This window comes from Hippocampus zosterae, chromosome 2 (genome assembly GCF_025434085.1).
Source record: "Hippocampus zosterae strain Florida chromosome 2, ASM2543408v3, whole genome shotgun sequence".
Lineage (NCBI taxonomy): Eukaryota > Metazoa > Chordata > Actinopteri > Syngnathiformes > Syngnathidae > Hippocampus > Hippocampus zosterae.
The window spans coordinates 27,756,347-27,774,229 of NC_067452.1; the positions used below are offsets into that span (position 1 = coordinate 27,756,347).

The 17,883-nt window shown below is 43.4% G+C and overlaps 2 protein-coding genes across 4 annotated transcripts in view; both read right to left on the minus strand.

Moving 5' to 3' along the window:
• Positions 1 to 51: 51 nt before the first annotated feature.
• On the minus strand, positions 52 to 11,287 carry rcc2 (regulator of chromosome condensation 2). The gene is made up of 13 exons (XM_052059623.1): positions 11,115 to 11,287; positions 6,589 to 6,804; positions 6,398 to 6,491; positions 4,370 to 4,513; positions 4,138 to 4,269; positions 3,917 to 4,005; positions 3,724 to 3,838; positions 3,062 to 3,228; positions 2,810 to 2,990; positions 1,342 to 1,447; positions 1,175 to 1,247; positions 1,017 to 1,094; positions 52 to 781 (listed from the first exon to the last, which is right to left on the minus strand). Exons 2-13 carry the CDS (start codon positions 6,787 to 6,789, stop codon positions 677 to 679), a joined length of 1,485 nt encoding a protein of 494 aa, XP_051915583.1. The 5' UTR covers positions 6,790 to 6,804; positions 11,115 to 11,287; the 3' UTR covers positions 52 to 676.
• A 2,019-nt stretch (positions 11,288 to 13,306) lies between these two features.
• vps13d (vacuolar protein sorting 13 homolog D) overlaps positions 13,307 to 17,883 on the minus strand; it is a 39,386-nt gene continuing 34,809 nt past the window's right edge. For all 3 annotated transcript variants that reach the window (XM_052059634.1, XM_052059635.1, XM_052059633.1), the window contains exons 63-70: positions 17,715 to 17,863; positions 17,278 to 17,412; positions 16,827 to 16,994; positions 16,500 to 16,632; positions 16,100 to 16,295; positions 15,267 to 15,398; positions 14,927 to 15,167; positions 13,307 to 14,243 (exon numbers count right to left, since the gene is read on the minus strand). In XM_052059634.1, the coding sequence (XP_051915594.1) occupies positions 14,112 to 14,243; positions 14,927 to 15,167; positions 15,267 to 15,398; positions 16,100 to 16,295; positions 16,500 to 16,632; positions 16,827 to 16,994; positions 17,278 to 17,412; positions 17,715 to 17,863 (1,286 nt within the window). In that variant the 3' untranslated portion in view covers positions 13,307 to 14,111. The remainder of the gene's footprint in view (positions 14,244 to 14,926; positions 15,168 to 15,266; positions 15,399 to 16,099; positions 16,296 to 16,499; positions 16,633 to 16,826; positions 16,995 to 17,277; positions 17,413 to 17,714; positions 17,864 to 17,883) is intronic.

The following is a 17,883-nucleotide window of genomic DNA, read 5'->3' on the forward strand; positions in this document are numbered from 1 at the left end:
ATTGATATTCAGTGTGGGTCGGTGTAAGTTCAATTACAACCACACAACAAATTTCAAACGAGTTCAGGCCATTTTTTAATTGGAATGAAAATGTAACCAGAACAATACTATTACCACTATTAAGATCAAAGGTGAGGAAAAACACCTTCAGCTGATTTAGAATTTAAAAAAAAAACTTACCTCCCCTAGCTCAAATACTTTTGACAGTGCAGCATTGGCCCCAAATGAAATGAGTAAAAACAATAGTCCCAATATTGATCTTGTGAAGAATAACGAAAGGAATGTAACAAAGCTGAGAACAAGAAAACATACAAGACAACTTCCATAACAGGCCCATGGAAAACGTAGGCACTCATATGGAGCATCTGTCCCTGCAGACAAGAGGGGTCATGCTGAAGCACCCGTAAATCTGACAAATATTTGAAAATACTGCAACACACCAGACAATTAGACAAATGAGCGTGTAACAAAAGTGGAGAGGAAGCACGTCTTGGGAAGAAAGAGGCAGAAGTGCTTGACGTAAACAAGGTTTCACTCGACAAGTGACATGGTCTCGATAGTTCATTGTGATCGTAGTGTCCAAATTGTTGGGCCTGAGCTCCCCCGTGAAGAGGAGATGTGTGCAAAGCCGACACGTCTTTCCGGCCACTTGGGGGCCCTCTTCCACTAAGACTCGTCAGATTGTTCGGGGGTTGTACTCGGGCAGCTTTTGCAGTCTCTCCTGCTCGGCTGGCGTGTCCTGCCTGGCGATGATCATGGAGTGAGCGTAACCCATCACCACCTGGGAAAAGCCAACATTCGAGCAATCTTAACTCCTGGTGTGGGCCTTTCTGGAGCACCAACATGCCAGTTTCTGAGCGTACGGCTCAAGCGACGCTTTGGGTCCGACGCCAGGGTCCCTTCCTGCCCATCGCGTTCATCTGCGTGCGGCCTATAATTAACTCGCAACCTCTGTCGACAACAATACTCGTGGGAGGCCTGCCCACCACACACACGATGCCAGTCATTCAGTGTACCTGTTCGATATAAATGCCATCCAGGGTCTTGACTTCCTGGGGGGTGGTGGAGGATTTCGGTTTGTTGTCTCCATAGCCCTCCACAAATCAAACAAACATGCTTTGTACCGATTGTGGCCTACAGGGTGAATGTCATGATGAGGACACTTTCTCTTTACCAGCTCTCCAAAGGTAGGTGAAGGACCCCAGCTGATGGTGCTCTCGTTTGCAGCGATGATGATGCTGCTCTTGCTGTTTCACAGAGAGATACACAACAAATCACACACACACACACTTATGTTGCCTCTCAGATATTTGACAGACGCGTCAACTGCCAAGGACCTACCCGCAGGCCAGACTGCGGATTTCCCAGCCACAGAGATCCTGCACGGCTTTGGGGTACATCGTCGACTCCCTGGAAGTGTTGGTCACCCCCCAGAAGAAGAGACTCCCTGCAAACATCGTCAAAAATGTCTTCTTTGTTCCTGACTATCTGAACACGATTAGGACCAAGCAGAGCCTAATCTACCACCAAACAGGATAACAACCGCGTGGGTTCCAATAACACAGCCCCCTCCAAATGTATTGGAACAGCAAAGTCAATTCCTTCTGTTCTCCACATTTTGGCCATTCCATCATTTTGGAGGAGGTTAATCTTCTCCTCAGTCAATAAAACTTTGTTCCAAAACTTTAGTGGCTCACCTCTGTACTACTCCGCAAAACCCAATTTGGCTTTCCAATGCTTTTAGTCGATCAGCAGTTTGCATCTTGTGGTTATGGCCTGTTCATTTCTTCTTTCACACCACCCCAAGCCCCGAGGAGATGTCACAACCGCTTGCCTTTAGGTGTTTCGTCACAGCGCTCACATTGTTTCTGCCTGCTGTCAATATTGTTGGGCAACCCGTTGTCTTTTTCGAAACACTCTGTTGTATCGGCTATGCCCAACGTGTGTGCAATCGCTGTGATTTGGAGCGACGCCACTCGAGCGAAGCACGACTCAGCATTCAATAGTCCTCTGCTCTCTGCTGTGCGTGCGTCAGCGCAGACATGTACGCACGGGCGTGTCTTTTGGCTTCAACCAATCAGCGCTGACGCAATGGACGTTACAAATCAAAGAGCTTCGATCTATGACACCAGCTAAGCTAGCCTAGAGAAAACAACAGCTAAGTTAGTTGAGACGACAAGACGCTCGATGTCGGACGGACGCTCTCCATCAATCTGTACGTTTCTCTTCTTTTCCTTTTTCTGTCCAAATATATATATATATATATATATATATATATATATATACATTTTTCTACTCCAATAGCCGTCTTATGCATGACGTCTTGTTTCGTCCCACTGGGGTTTAGCTAGTGTATTTATAAAGAGACCAACATGTCTTTAGATTGCTTTACCTCTTCTCAGCTTCAAAAAGCTTTGCTTTTCTCCCATCGACAGCTCTCTGGGTTTCATATTTGCTGAACAGCAAATGCAGTTTTCACAGGGCAGGCCAAAAGCCCAAAACAAGCACGATCCAAATGTTTGGGCCAACGACAGACACTCAGTCACATGTTCCAATAATTTTGCACACCAGAAAAGTGGGAGGCTCTATCCTGAGTTGCTTAACACATCAAGATGCTAATACCACAAACTAAAAGCTGGAATTCTTAATTGTTGTACATTATTCTCTGCAACATGTTGTATTCCATAGTTGCCATCAAGCGTCAAAGAGAAAGCATTTGCTTTAGGATTCTCCAGCCTTGGCGGAGGTCAGCCGTACTCTAGTCCAGCACCATTCGATTTGCAAAGCGAAGCCCACCACCGGGTCTTACCGCTCTCACTGATGGCGAAGGAGCATTGGTAGCCTGTATGGATGTGACTGGCTCCTCGACCGGGGAAGTCAAAGAGTTTCACCAGGCGAGGAACCAGCTCGTCCTTCTGCTCGGTGTGTCCCAGACGCCCATAGCCTCCGAAGCCCCAGCTGAATACTCGCTTCTGAGAGTCCAACACCAGCTAAACACACAACACGGGCTTAAACACTCAAAACGGGACAAGAAACGTATGCCTCCGTTGCAACTTCTCACCGTGTGGTTGGATCCGCAGGCCACGTCCCGGACCACCACGTTGGGCACGGGCGTGACCTGGCCGTCTTTGGACTTCTCGATGAAGATGGCGACGCGGCGGGGGATGAGTTCGCAGTCAAACTCGATGCGCTGCGCACGAGCTATGAACTTGCCATCGCTGTTGTGTCCTGCGGTGAGACCAGAGAAGAGGCGAAATGGCACAAATCGACTTGACATTGGACGCCCCCTAAATCACATTCAACATGCAGCATTTTAACTTGTTTTTAGAGCTCCGAGAGTTAAGTACGTTATTTAAAACATTGCCGTACATTTTAGAGCTTTCAGCATGCCAATCAGCAACAAATGAATTAACTTTAGCATTTCGCTGGCATCGGGCCAAAACCTCAAATGTTTAAATTTGGTCCATTTCATGACTCCGTTATTTGTCAGTCCTCATGTGGTCCTGGTGTACGACATGTACTGGGGAAGAAACCTTCGGAGCAAAATCAGACTAATCCACAGAAGTTAAATCGAGGCAACTCGTTTTTGACGATGTTTGATCCAAAAATGTTTCTTCACTGATGAATTTTGGACTTGCATTATGTTATCTGGATGGATTGTTAGTCCCAGAAAGGTAAATCATGAATGAAATGAAGGACTGAGCTCAAGTGCTTCCATCTTACCGAGCTGTCCATACTCGGGGCAGCCAAAAGAATAAAGGTTCCCTTTGCAGTCCACCACCATGCTGAACTCGGCCCCGCACGACACCTTCACCAAGGGCTGGCCATTGTAGGAAATCTGGGCACCCCGACCACAACAAACTTGAGTCTTTCCTGCTGGGACTGGATCGTATCGTCATCGACAGCTGGCACTTACAGGAGCTGGGCTGAGGACGGCGTCCGTCTGGCTGCCTTGGCCAAGCTGACCCAACTTGTTTTCACCAAAGGAGTGTGCAATGCCATCCTCTACAGAAAAGAACCACCAACGCAAGCGTACAGGACCATTGCCAGAACTTTACATGGTACTTTGAGGTTGAGTAGTCAAAAATAACGAGGGGCCTGGTCCATACCCGGTACAGGCGAGCTGCCCAAGCGTACCTGTGAGTGCCAAGGTGTGATTACGCCCGCAGGCCGCAGCGACAACCACAACATCCGCCAGGCCCTCAATCAGCTTGGGAGCATCCAAACGTTTGGTGTCTCCGTGGCCCAGCTGCCCTTTGTCATTGCGGCCTGCCCAAATATTGGCAGACATAGCATGTTGTTGGAATTTTAAAAAAAAGGGGGAGGTGGTTGAAAAATACAAAATGACGCAAATTAATTTTGGACTTACCCCAGCTCCACAGTTTGCCTTCAGTGGTGATGAGAAGGCTGTGAGCAGCACAAGGGCCGGAAATCACGCAGCTAACCAGGACGTCATTTAAACAGCCGTAGCGGTGCGGACTCCACAAATTCTGGCCCAGGTTGCGGAAAGCAGCTGGAAGACAAAAAAATGAAAATATAAAGATTGTGCAACTAAATTAAGGGGTTTCAAATATTTTTTCTGTGGCATGATGTTAACTGTTTTGTTAAGCGTTGCGTTGTTACAGCCGCAGCTGTTGTGAAGGCGCTATATAATCAGGATGTATTGTATTATCAAAATGCAATATATTACAATGAAGGAAGTAAAACAACTTTTGCTTTGTGATCTGACCACGCACTGGATTTTTCTGGTTGCATGTTAAGGTCGCAGGATTCACTGCTGTAAACAGAGAGGAGCTCAGTTAAAGCTAAGAGCTAAGTTCTTATTAAGAAACGGACAATAAGAATTGAACACGGTGGAAGGCAGTCACAGAGTCAATCTGTACAAGTCCCACTTGAGCAACGAGTGTGAACCAACTACGCTCATGTAGAGATGTCGGATTAGTCAGAGCTTTTCATTTTTCCAAAGCTAAGGTATTTGAGTCATTTATATATATTTGCAAGTATATTTTGTTCTATGGCCACATCGGTACGCACCTTTAAGCTTTCACTTTTTTAAAACTAATTAATCTAATCCGCTTATCCTCACGAGGGTCGCAGGGCATTGTGGAGCGTCTCCCAGCTGTCTTCAGGCAGTAGGCGGGGGACACCCTGAATTGGTTACCAGCCAATCACTGGGCACACAGACAAACAACCATTCACACTCACAATCATGCCTCGGGATAATTTAGAGCATTCAATCAACCTACCACGCTTGTTTTTGGAACGTGGGAGGACTCCAGAGTACCTCAAGAAAACCCACACGGGCACAGGGCGAACACACAAAACCACACAGGAAGGCCAGGGATCCCCGGACCTCTGCACCGTGAAGAGGACGTGCTAACCAGTCGCCCAACATGCCGCCCTCTACGGAAATTATGGGCTTGTAAAATTGTTAAACAAACAAACATTAAACAAAAATATTGACTGCATAATGGCAGGCAATTCTCACCTATTGGAAGATCAGTATTAAGAAAAAATAAAAAGCCATAAGCCATATTTTGACATACGTGCAACCTCACAGATGTATAGCAGGTGCAGCAATCCTACCAACATGGCCTTTGTCTTAACAGCTGCTGCAAATAAAGCTGCCCTCCGTCCCCCAGCCACCCCCCCCCAAAAAAAACACAAATCCCTTTGCAACAAAGCACATTTATCAGCGCGTCTGCAAAAGCATCAATACGCCCTCTGCAGGGGGGAGGGGTGTCCACCATATGCATAGATATGAATAGACATTTGCGTCACAATCATTTAATGGGCATTCACTGGTTCAGTCCAAACTGTATTTCCACGGATGAGTAGTTGTGATCTGTGCCGAGATTGCAGTGGCTTTTTTTTCTCTCCACAGTGTAAAAGTCTGGCCGAGCATTCGCAGTAATTCCAGTTACATTTGCCCATCCCGTTCCCCCACGTTGTCGCACGTCCATCCTGTTTGGTCTGTGGTGGCCTAAGAACGGATTGCCTTGACGTATAGTAATGTAAATGGGGCATTAACAAGGCAACAAAACGCTGGCTGGATGAAAGTGTACTTTCAACACAGCGATGTGCCGCTCAGGCAAGTTCTGCCTGACAGACACGAGTGATTCAACACTTGCTCTACTCTTAAAGCAAAATTTTGTGTGGATACACTATGATTTTTTTTTATTATTTAATTTTGTGGGTTCTTGCATGAATGAAACTTGTAACTCCTGCAAAAAGTGTTGCTCATTTTTTGAAATGCAAATACTGTATCCCCAATGTGGGACTAATAAAGGTTATTTTATCATGTTTTCTAATCAAAGAAAATCGGATAAGTTATTAATTATTGGCAACACAGATTTTTAACACATTATTCCACACTAGAGGATAAGAAATATTCTACCTTGTTGTTTGGGCACCTCTTTTCTTCCAATCAAATCCCAGTTAGTTGCTCCAAATATGACTAGTTGACCTTTAAGCTTTGGACATTCAAGTTTCTGTAGAGAGGAAATGCAAATGGAGAGTCAATCTGACAAACGAGAAGCTGCAGAATTATTATGATTTTTTTTTAATAAACTACTGCAACAGACTTACAATTTTCTCTTTCACATCATCAGCCACAGTGACGGGTTGCAGAGTGGATTTGATTGAGGGCTTCCCGGGCTTTTTGTTGTTCTCCTGTTCATAGTCAAACTCGTCGTCACTGCTAAAGTCTCGCTCTTTCCGTTTGCCACTAGCTTTCTTCTTCTTCAGGGATCCATTTCCCGAGACGTCAGTCACCTTCTTACGTGGCATTTTCAGTCACAACAGCTGCAAGCAAAAAACAAAAACAAAACGTTGTGAGCAACTTTTCTGTAATTCTGTAACCGTAGGCACAGGACGACAGCAGTACAGGGTTGTAGTGGTCCTTGGTTTATGGCAGTCCTGATATACAGCATTTCAAGATTAGGAACGATACGCTCCGTTCCCGCAACACACACACTCCCCCGGCCCCCAATTTGACTGTTTCGTATTAATGGCCTCAAGAGTGTCTTGAGTACCGTATTTTCACGACTATTCGACGCATCGTACTAATGGCCGCAGTCTCATTAATGCGTGACATTTCTGTATTTTACACATACACAGGACGCATCGTACGAATAGCCGCAGTTTTACAGTGGTAAAACATACGCCAGCTTAAACATACGGCATGCATGCGCGCACTCTAACACGTTAGCTTGAAGCATACGGTAGCATGCCAAAACATACAAATAAGATAAAAACACGTTTTTAAAAAGGCAACGAAAGCAGAACTGAGTTCGGGTGTATTTTATTTAGCCATCGTACAATGTTCTCACGTTTTTCGATCAATCATCACCTAGAAATCCATCAAAGTCCTCATCCTCTGTATCAGAAGCAGAGGACTGCACATCTCAGTTGTCATTGAATGCATCACATGCTAGTGTGAGTTGCTACGCATTGCCGAGCGGAAAGAAGGAGTAGCAACAGCAAAGTCAACATTTCTCTCGTGTGAAGCTTTCCCACATTTGAAAGTAAAGAACAGAGCGAAACATGGTGGCAGCGCGTGTGTGTAGAAAGAATTGAACAATTGTGCAAGTACCGTATTCCATCAAAAACGCCGCGTTCCCTCTCGTTGTTGCGTATTGTGGCGTAACTCGCCAAGCGCTGCCTCTCACTCTTTGTAAAGTTGTGTTTGCCACCGATCATCCATTGTTCCCATGCCGTTTGCAACTTTACTTTGAACGCCCGGTTGATGCCGATGTCCAGCGGTTGGAGTTCTTTAGTCAAGCCTCCGGGAATAACGGCAAGCTCAGAGTTCATTTGCTTGACTTTTTTTTTTCACCGCTGCTGTGAGATGGGCACGCATGCCAAAAGCATAACCGGTGGCTTTAAGTTTGAACTGAGCTTCGTAGGCGTGCGTGTCTTTTTGTCAAATTTATTTTCAGGGGTTCTTAGAAACCAAAACCGGAGTTGTTTTGCAACAAAGCACATTGCCACACTCTATACAAGTGTTGGTACTGGCTTGAGGCGTCCACTTACACGCCCACCCTTCACCATTGGCGGACTAGCTTGTCTGTCCTCTCTCTCCCTCTCTCTCTGTCTCTCTCTCCCTCTCCATATATGTATGTATACACGCCCACCCTTCCCTGATTGGCCGACTTCTTTCACAGTCACTTCCGCCTTTTCTCTATATAAACAGCGTGTCGGCAGTCAGTCAGATTTTGGAACTCAGCGCATATAAAGGACGCTCCGCACCATAAGGCGTACTGTCCATTTTGGAGAAAATTTAAGACTTTTAATGGCGCCTTATAGTCGTGAAAATACGGTAACTAGTTTGGCCAGCTATGTAAAAACCTCACAGGCAGGCATGCTCAATTATTGCTTTCTTTGTATGTAAATGTTGCTTTATCTTTTTGTGCACAAATTATTATAACCAAGATTGGGATTTGTAGGGTTTTTTTTTTCTTTTGGGGATTTGTTCATGTTGGAGGAAGTAACTTTTGAAGAGCTGTGCATTGTGGTGACCACTGTCCCACAAGTTATTCTTCCAAGCAGTTGCTATAATTTTGATATCTTAACGTTATGAACGGCGGGCAGCAAACTAGTTTTCACAGACACACCACGCTTAAGAGTTTTGCCTAGATTTTCTCATACAAATATTTACTGTAATTATGTAAATCGTCCGACAGCATAGGGTAGGGTTACGAGGCCGCGTACAAAGAAACTTTGTCGTAAACCCAGGACAACTGTTATTTCTCACCTTGAATATTGTAACAAATTGCTTGTCATGGTGGTCCCATGTTTAGTATTAAAACGTCTGCAGTTATCCTGACAAGGATGGGGAAAGTTTGACGATATTACAAATACTGGACAACTTGCACTAGTTCGCCATCTACTTGAGGTGCAATTTCAAAGTTTTGTGACTAATGGAGTGTTACAGACTAGCACGTTCTTATCTCGATTTAGTGACACTGTACATTTTGTCCACAACATGATGGCTTTTGGTGATCCCGAGAGACAAAATGAAGTCAGCAGGTTAGAGAGCATTTTCTATTCAGGCTCTAGTAATTTGGAATGCCCTACCCACAGAAATGAGAGCTGTTAACGCAGTAAGATAAGAAAGAAATGTTTTCTAATGTTGAATTCTCACACTACTATATTGAGCATATATTTTCTCCAAGATGGCGCCCGGATAGGCAGCCATCGGCAAGTGCTCTTCAAGAGCCTTGCGTTTTTTGTTGGTTTTGTCACGCGGTGTTGTTTTTACGTCGTGTGGACCTGATGTGGACTGTTTTCGGCATTTTTGGCCATGGCATTCGTTAAAGAAGAAGAATCTGTGCTTGGTGGTTGCGCCTTCTCGGCAACACATGCGTACCAGCACAGATTTCTTGATTGGGAGGAATGTCTGCGCCATTTGACTATCGTTGCTGGATATCCCCGGGGTGCTAGTGTCTTGCGCCTGAAGTAGGCAGCATTTTCACAGCCCCGCTTTGTTCAGTGAAAAGGTCGGTGCTGATGGACAGTGTGCGGGTGGATGGATGGATGGATTGAGGAGCCGACGATAAGAAAGGAGTGTCAGGGCAGAGCGCCAAAGCGTATGTGGAACTGGGAGTCGTGGCTTGGAATCGAAGCGGACTTACATGGGACCGGAGAAGAGAGCCACTCTCTCTTTTTCGTAAATGGATGCTACAGCTTCGTGTTTCTTTCTAGCTTAGCTTGAAGCAGATGTGTGCACATTGCAGCATGACGTCTTTGATCCACGGTGAAAAGGACACTGATTCGCTCCTGAGTGCACGATTGTCTGTGTCATGTGTTTTGTAGTATTTTGTCATTTTTTTGTTAACTTTTCTTTTGATGGTGGCGCGGACACCCGCAGCAGCTCCTCTTGTTTTATGTTGAGGGAAGAAATTTCATCTGTGCTGTATGTTGCATATACAGTACATTTGACAATAAAGTTTATCCAATCCAATAGTATATAGCACCACATTATGCATTAAATTGCGCAATCTGCATCTATGGCAGCCTGGTCATTCTGGAAGGTGGATTCCCCCCATCTGCCACCTCTTAAGATTTATTTTCCCCCAGATATTTTACTGTGCCCTCCTATGGGGGTTAAGATCAGGGGATGCCCTTAATGTTTGTCAACTGCGGGCTTGTGTAGTCCTTTAAGACTTTTTTTAAGGGCTATGTAAACAAAATTGTCTCGGGCTGTATGGTCAGTAAAACCTATTGACAACTCAAAGAAAGACTATGGCTCGTTCATCATAACACTACTAATCATCATGGCAAGCATACGCTATATTGAATAATATAAAAGATTAAACAAAACTTAAGTCAAGACGGACAATTGTCGACATTTAAAGGGTTTATAGATTACAACTCTGCTTCAAATTTTGTTGTGACATTTCCCGAGTGTATCGGCCACTGACATGGACAAAATATGAATAGCAAAGCAACTCCTTCCAACTCGGGTTAGAATCGATCAAACTGTATGAGACTCAGTGAGAACATTTCAACATTGGAGCAGTCGTGAATAAAGAGGAAGTGTCCGGGAGAATTTGTACTTTTAACTGACTTGAATTTGTAGTAGTTCCTTCCCACCTCCCCAGCAACCTTTTAAAAAGCGCACGTGATTAACAAGGCCAATAAAGTCGCCTCTGTAATACACACGATAAAAGCACAGGCACGCAAATTGAAACAAAGCACACGCGCGTGTGTCCGCGTAGCCGCTAGCTTCACGAAGCTAAGCACCGACGCTCTTTGTTCGCTTGGGGACGGGTTAGCAAGCTAAACGAACCACTAATTCGTCAACTTTTATCCCGAGTCTTTACATAAGGCCAAAGTTTACGTCTCATACAAACTATGCAACTTAACTCTGTTCTCTCGCTGGACTACACGTTAACATTTCAAAATAATTAAGCTAACGTTACCTCCGCGTTAAGCTAACGCATACTTAATAAAGACATGTACGTAAAACAATACCGCGAGGAAAAGAAAACAAAAACTTTACAAACATTTTCAAGGCAATATAGTTTGTCGTGATAGAGAAAAACGGATACGCGTGATTTCGCGAAAAATGTTACTTGTAATTTTCATAGAATGGAAAATAAATCATGTACCAGCTATTTCCTGATTCAGCAGCTCTCCGTCCGTGTCCGCTTTGATTGATGTGAACAAAAGAAGCTCGAGTCTGCTTCCGCATCACGTGGTCGCTGGCCCACACTCGCCACCATATACGTTACACGACACGAGCACGACACGACAGGATTGGCATCAGCTTTCTGCACGTTTACGCCGGGCGCATCATCCATCCATCCATCCATTCATCCATCTATCCATCCATGCATACATCCATCTATCATGTCAAGTCAAGTCACTTTCAAACAACCATCGCTGCATACAAAGTGCTGTACATGGAGCAGTTTAACATATACAACAAAGAGTCAAACAAATCGATAATATGGCACAAGCTTGAAAAAAAACTGGCAAAAAGTAAAAGTGATTGAACTCCTTATGTGAAAGTAATACAATATGGATTCTGAAATGTACTGGAAAAAAAGATTGTCACTGTCTCTCGTTTTCTCTATATTATAATGGTCCTGCCTTTTCTCTTTTCAACAGGGCAAGCATATTGAAACAATACTTATCTCAAATTACTCACAAATTTACTGACTTTGTCTGAAGATGTAGGCCTGTATAATTGATCACAAAACGGATATACTTGCAAAAATCCACGACTTATGGCAAATATTTATTGTAACTTCTGTCATTTCATGCGTCTCTATTCAATTGCTGTCATGGATTGACGAACAAGAAAACCATTGACTGGTGAAAGCAGCATGAAATATCAGACATTGTTAAAGGAAGTGAACAAAGTAAGATAAGATAAGATATCCTTTATTCGTCCCACACTGGGGAAATTTACACACTCCAGCAGCAAGAATGTATGTAGAAAGAAGAAAGGAGAAAGAGAAAAAAAACAACAAACATCTTTCAATTAAATACAATATGAACACAAATGGATAAGTAAGTATAAGATAAGTAAATGTTTACACTGCAGCTCAATAGCATAGGGCGGACGGTCCAGTTTGTTTTAGAAGTTTCCCTCTTCCAACACACCTCATTCAAATGAACAGCTCATCAGTAAGCTCTGTAAAATCCTGATAATCATCTTGGGAAACCTCTCAAACAAGCAGCACTGCAGCTCTCTAGAACCGGTGTTGCCTACCCCTGACCTAGGCTTTATTGCAAGACTGACAGTATTGCCAACTGTCAATATTGAAAACTGCATTGCTGTATTAAACTGAATGAGGTACGAGAGCTTGTGCATCACTGAGGATATTTTGTCATTCTTGGTGGCAGGGAGGCAATTGCTGTGATCAAGCTTTTAGGGAATATTTTAAAGCCACCAAACTTGACAAGTGGTTTCAACAACAGACATGGAAACAAGCCCTTAAACTCTTTCAAGGCTTTCCAGGAAAGTAGAGCAGAACCATGAGAAAGATAAAATAAACTTTATTAGGCCCACACTGGGGAAATTTGCAGTCTGCAGCAGCAAAGTTGTGTGTGTGTGTGTGTGTGTGTAGGGGGGGGGGGTGGGGGACAAAGTGTTTCATTGCACAAAATAAATGTTTCAGAACTGTATACAGTTCAATATAAGTGCAATATAAAATATTGCATTAGCAATATATTTGTAGAATATAATAAATTAGCAATAGCATCAAAAACACAGCATAAGGTGGCTGTGCTATTTATAATGGTTTCACGTATGTTTATTCAGCAGCCTGACAGCAGTCGGTAGAATGAGTGGCGGTATCTCTCCTTCTTGCAGCGCGGGTGTAACAGTCTCTGGCTGAAGAAGCTACCCAGCCAAACCTTTTGTTTCTAAGTTCAACAACATCACCTCTTCTGAGGTTGATTAAGACAAAAGTTTTGTAGGCAGGGCAGTTGTAAACCAGGAGCATAGTTTTGAGTTGAAGATAACCATTATTTCGACTCCATTCCAACCTTGGTATACACTATAATCAAGTGCACAATACTCATGTACAAAAGGTCACCACAATCATGTTGAGGTTTGTCTTTTTTTACATTTGGTCATCCCCTGCTAGCCTATTTTGATGGAATAGAAAGTACAAATCTCTGTTCTCAAATGAAAGGGGTGAATGTAAACATTACGGGAAAATTAAATACCGGTGTTCAAGTTATCTAGATACCTGAAAAAACAATTACTTCTTACAACTACTACATTTTTCAGAGTGATTTGTCAATTGTTAATTGTACAAACACATACAGTATAGAATGGCAAACAATGTGTTAAATCAGGGTCCTTTTATTTGCATTTGTCCACATGAATGCATTTTACAAAACCTCCATATGTCACAATCTGTCCCTCAAGCACTCAAACTCAGTTCAACAAAATCTCATCTGACACCAAACCAAAATCACTGACGCTTCAATGACTTTTCAAAAACCTTGCCTGGAAGTTCGATGCTTGTTTACGACGAAGTCATAGTTGCATCAGAAAGGAACAAACAGTGATGTCACTGAAATGTCAAAACTGACGGTTGTAGTTGTTACAGAGCAGAGAGACGGCGGAAGGCAGCTCAAAGTGAATGAGGTTGGGGTGTATCACATACTTAAATGTGTCAGTGCATTTATATTTCATCCCTCAAACAAAATATTTTCCAAAACACGCAAACAGTCAAAACCTTGTTATAGTCACATCTCTCCATACTGTTGTATTTACATTTTCCCTATTCACAAACAATGTGGAAGACCTCCAGGATATGTACATCTGGTTCTATATACACAGTCAACTTGAGTAACAAAAATACACAGATGAAATTAAAACAATGTCATGCACATGTACTCTGTCTAGTATTACGGCATGTGACTGAAATATCCCCTTCTCTGGAGTTGATGAAACATGATCCGTCCATCCAATAATCTACACTGCTTGATTTCATTAGAGACATGGGTAAGCAGGAGCCCATACCGGCTGACTGTCGACATGATACAGGGTTAACCCTGGACTGGTCGCTCGTCAATCCCAGGGCACATTATACAGTCCGTGTTCATTTGAGGAAGATTCAGAAACTCTTCCCATCCTTATTTAATCATGACTCAAGCAATAAGCAGTCTTCATTGTTACTGGCAGGTAACATGAGCTGTTGCTCATAGTATAGACTTTTGGCGTAGTTGATCTCTTGGGAGATTTTGAGGGCCAGAGTTTCACTCTTCACGTGGACCTGTTGGACAATCATACGGAGGATTAGAACATTAGAAATAAGAATAGGCAGCAGGACTTGGACGAAGAATTGATATCTAGAAAAAGAGCTAGGCGATATGACGGTACATGTATATATCGCGAAGGCGATCTATTGTGTCATTTTATCATCAGTTGTGACCTACAGTAAATGACTAGAAATAAGAAGAGACAGAGGAAGCTTGATTTGATGAACAAACGCTTTCACTTATGCCACACAATTACCACCAGGTGGCAGACCAAACAATAACAGGCAACATGATTTGTAATACATATTCACCATAAACAACAAGCCGAGGAAGCAAAATCAAATCTAAAAGTCACTTAAAATAAACAATAAGGTAAATGAACACAAATAATGAATTGTATTACAGTACTTTGGGAAATAATGAAGTAAGAAAACAAACCTGTAATTATTAATTAATAACAATTCTTCCCTGGCTTCAAACTACATCAGGTTGGCATAGCAGTTTGCCTCATCACAGGCCTGAGAATCACAGATTTTTAAGTTTTTTTCAGATAAATAAACAACCATGACGTCCCAAAAAGCTTTGCAGAGACATAGAGTATTTAAACATCAAAAAGCATAGAATTTAATCAAGAGTTTGGAGAGCAGATGATGACAAAACTATGCAACAAAGTGTCCTGTTCCCAGTATTGTCTTACCATAGGCTTCTGATGGGAAGGGCCAGGGATGGCCACACCACTACTGGTGCTTTCAGCCTTTTTGGTGAGCTGCACATAGACTTTCCCATGATCTTTAGACACCAGACTGTGGTAGAGGTCGTCATATTTGATCTCCAGGAAAATAGCTTCACGATCCACATGGTCTCCAGGCTTCAGGAAGTAGACCACTTTGGAGGAGATGAGCACACTGTAGCTGTCGATGGGTTCCACTGCGATGAAGCTGACGGCAGTCATGGAAAAAAAAAAGTGTGTGAAGGGAGGGAGCGGTGTAGGTTAAAGTCATGGCGCAATACAAGTCCAGTGAAGACAAATGACTTACAACTCAGATTGAATGTTGTCTGTCAAGTGGAAGAGCTGCTCCTGGCCATTAGCCTGCAAGGCTGAGTAGCGAGGTAGAAGACCCTGGGGACCTTTACAGCAGCGAGGTTTCCTGACACGCAACACGCTTAGCCTGAACAACACAGGACCAACACCACATGAAAAGGGAATCACAGTTGGACATAGGCCAGTTCTGTCCTGGGTTGCTCCATTGACACTCTGGAGGAGGTGGGCAACAGAAGGATGCTAACTAAGCTAAAAGCTATGATGGCCAGTCCCTCCCACCCCCTCCAGCCCGCCCTGACAGCACTTGGTAGCTCCTTCAGCCAGAGACTGTTACACCCGCGCTGCAAGAAGGAGAGATACCGACGCTCGTTCCTACCGACTGCTGTCAGGCTGATGAATAAAAAATAACAATCATAATAATAATTAAACGATGTGAAGGTAAATTGTAAATAGTACTGCGATTTATCCATTTGTGTTCATATTGTATTTAATTGAAAGATGTTTGTTGTTGTTTTTTTTTTTTTTTTTCCTCTTCTTTCTACATACATTCTTGCTGCTGGAGGCTGTAAATTTCCCCATTGTGGGACAAATAAAGGATATCTTATCTTATCTTATAGGTCAAAGATGTGGAGGAATTTTCGTGTAAGGTTGATATCTCAGAAAGAGAACCAGATCGTGTTATGAGCAGAACGATAACAAAACACACATGGTTCTCTAGTCCCCAAAAGGTTGTGACGTCCGGCGCCTTCCATCAGGAAGATCTGGCACTACATAATTACAATGAATTGGAGTGAAGGGAACTTAACAAAGGTAAGCAGTTCCACCCACCTGTGGTTACTGAGACTTGCCATGTCCCGGACCGTCTGTGCTGTCTCTGAAGCAAAGTCCAGTGCTCCAGCCACTGGTTTGGTCACAGTGCCAACAAGACCTTTACCCAGGCCAGAGAAAAAGCCGCTGACTCCACCCTCTGTCTTGACTCCCTCCACAGTTGAAGTTATGATGCTTGTCATGCCACCTATGATACCTAAGAGATCACAAGAAGTCACGAGATGCCTTTTTTTCACAGCACTTTTATGCTTCTTAATTACTTCAGCAAGGTATCTCAGCCAACAAAATCCATTTAGAGGCCATTTAACTTTGATTTTAATTAAATTTAACGTCAGTGATTGTTTTGGCATGAATACAGATACCATGAGTAATGACTAATATGCAAAAGAGAGGTTCGTACCATGAGCTAGTCCATGGATGCCTGCAACCAGGTGCTCGCCACTAGTGGCTCCGTGGTATCTGATGTACTCTCGCTCCGTCTGGTGCCGGTTGTCCATGGTTTTCCCAAGCCCATCAGATAAAGTTCCTGCAAACTGAATGACGCATATGGGGCGGGGCATATGTTACAAGTGTAACTTTATCCAGTTTTTTAATTATTTAGCTCTGCTCAATGCGTAAGCCACTAACGATTTAACAACACAGAAGCAGAGAGTTCGATGGCAATCTGATCTAAAGCTGTGTAAAATACAAAGAGCTGTGGAGAGTAAACTGCTGAGTGAATATGTACCTTGGCAGCAGAGTTGGACACGCCATGTGTGACATTTCGTATGAGCCCACCCACGTTGCCATACTTGATAAGCTCCGATACGCCTTCAGAGACATCATTGAGAAGTCCAATTGGATTTCCGAGGAAGTCTACCGAGCCCAGGATCTGAGCTGCCTGGCTGATCAGCTCCTTTAGATACAAATGCACATCATAGTGTGTATTACACCTACCAGCCACAAAATTATGATCACTTGCGCATCTAATGCAATCTAATACCAGCATTGTATCAAAAATGATGCCTTTAGAGAGATACAACTCATCACCGTGTTCATTATTGTGGTTATAGTTTGAACTCCAGTCTGCACTGCATCATACAAAGAGAGCAGTGGCTCATATTTTGATTCCGTCATATAGTTAAATGTTATTGTTGTGTAGTTCGGCACCACTGCAACATAGAACCATCTCCTCATACCTCTCTGAAATGCTTGATAATATCATTGAGGATGATCTCCTGGGTCTCATAGGGGTGCACCCGAGTGAATGGGTACATGTTGACAACAGCATCCTCAAAGCGAACCAGTGGAAATCCCAAAGTACCTTTCAAAACCTGGGGCGATAAAAATAAAATCATATTATCTGTACAAAGTGGGTCTCTCCTACTCGTGTTCAATAGGCACTGTGTAGAACAGATCAAATATGTTTGCAAACGAGAACAAGTCCAGATGAGTTCCCGTTATATAAATTTGTCTGCTATCAAATATAGCTGCGATAAAAACAACCCTCAAGTGATGAAGTCCCCACCCAGTCAACCAAACAAACACAAAAACATCAATTTAGCCTTGTTCGAGTGACATCATGTCGTCAAAGCAGCAGCAGAGATTTAAGAAGAGTTAAAAAGCTGAATATTACCTTTAGATCTGCAGGTAGCTTGTGAGAGGTGAGGACGCTGAGCTTGACCTGAGGCAGACTGATCTTCAGGTTCTCAAAGTAGTAGCGTTTGGGAGGTCCTGCATCCTGATTCGACCGCTCATGAAGGTTTTCATCCAATTTCTCCAGTTCTACATCAATTACACAAAGA

Excerpts from the sequence above, each read along its gene's own strand:
- rcc2 (XM_052059623.1), bottom strand. The coding sequence starts at position 6,789 with ATGCCACGTAAGAAGGTGACTGACGTCTCGGGAAATGGATCCCTGAAG. Across the intron at positions 6,492-6,588 it reads ATGATGTGAAAGAGAAAATT|AAACTTGAATGTCCAAAGCT; the intron begins GTAAGTCTGTTG and ends TCCTCTCTACAG. Across the intron at positions 2,991-3,061 it reads CCTGCGGATCCAACCACACG|CTGGTGTTGGACTCTCAGAA; the intron begins GTGAGAAGTTGC and ends TTGTGTGTTTAG.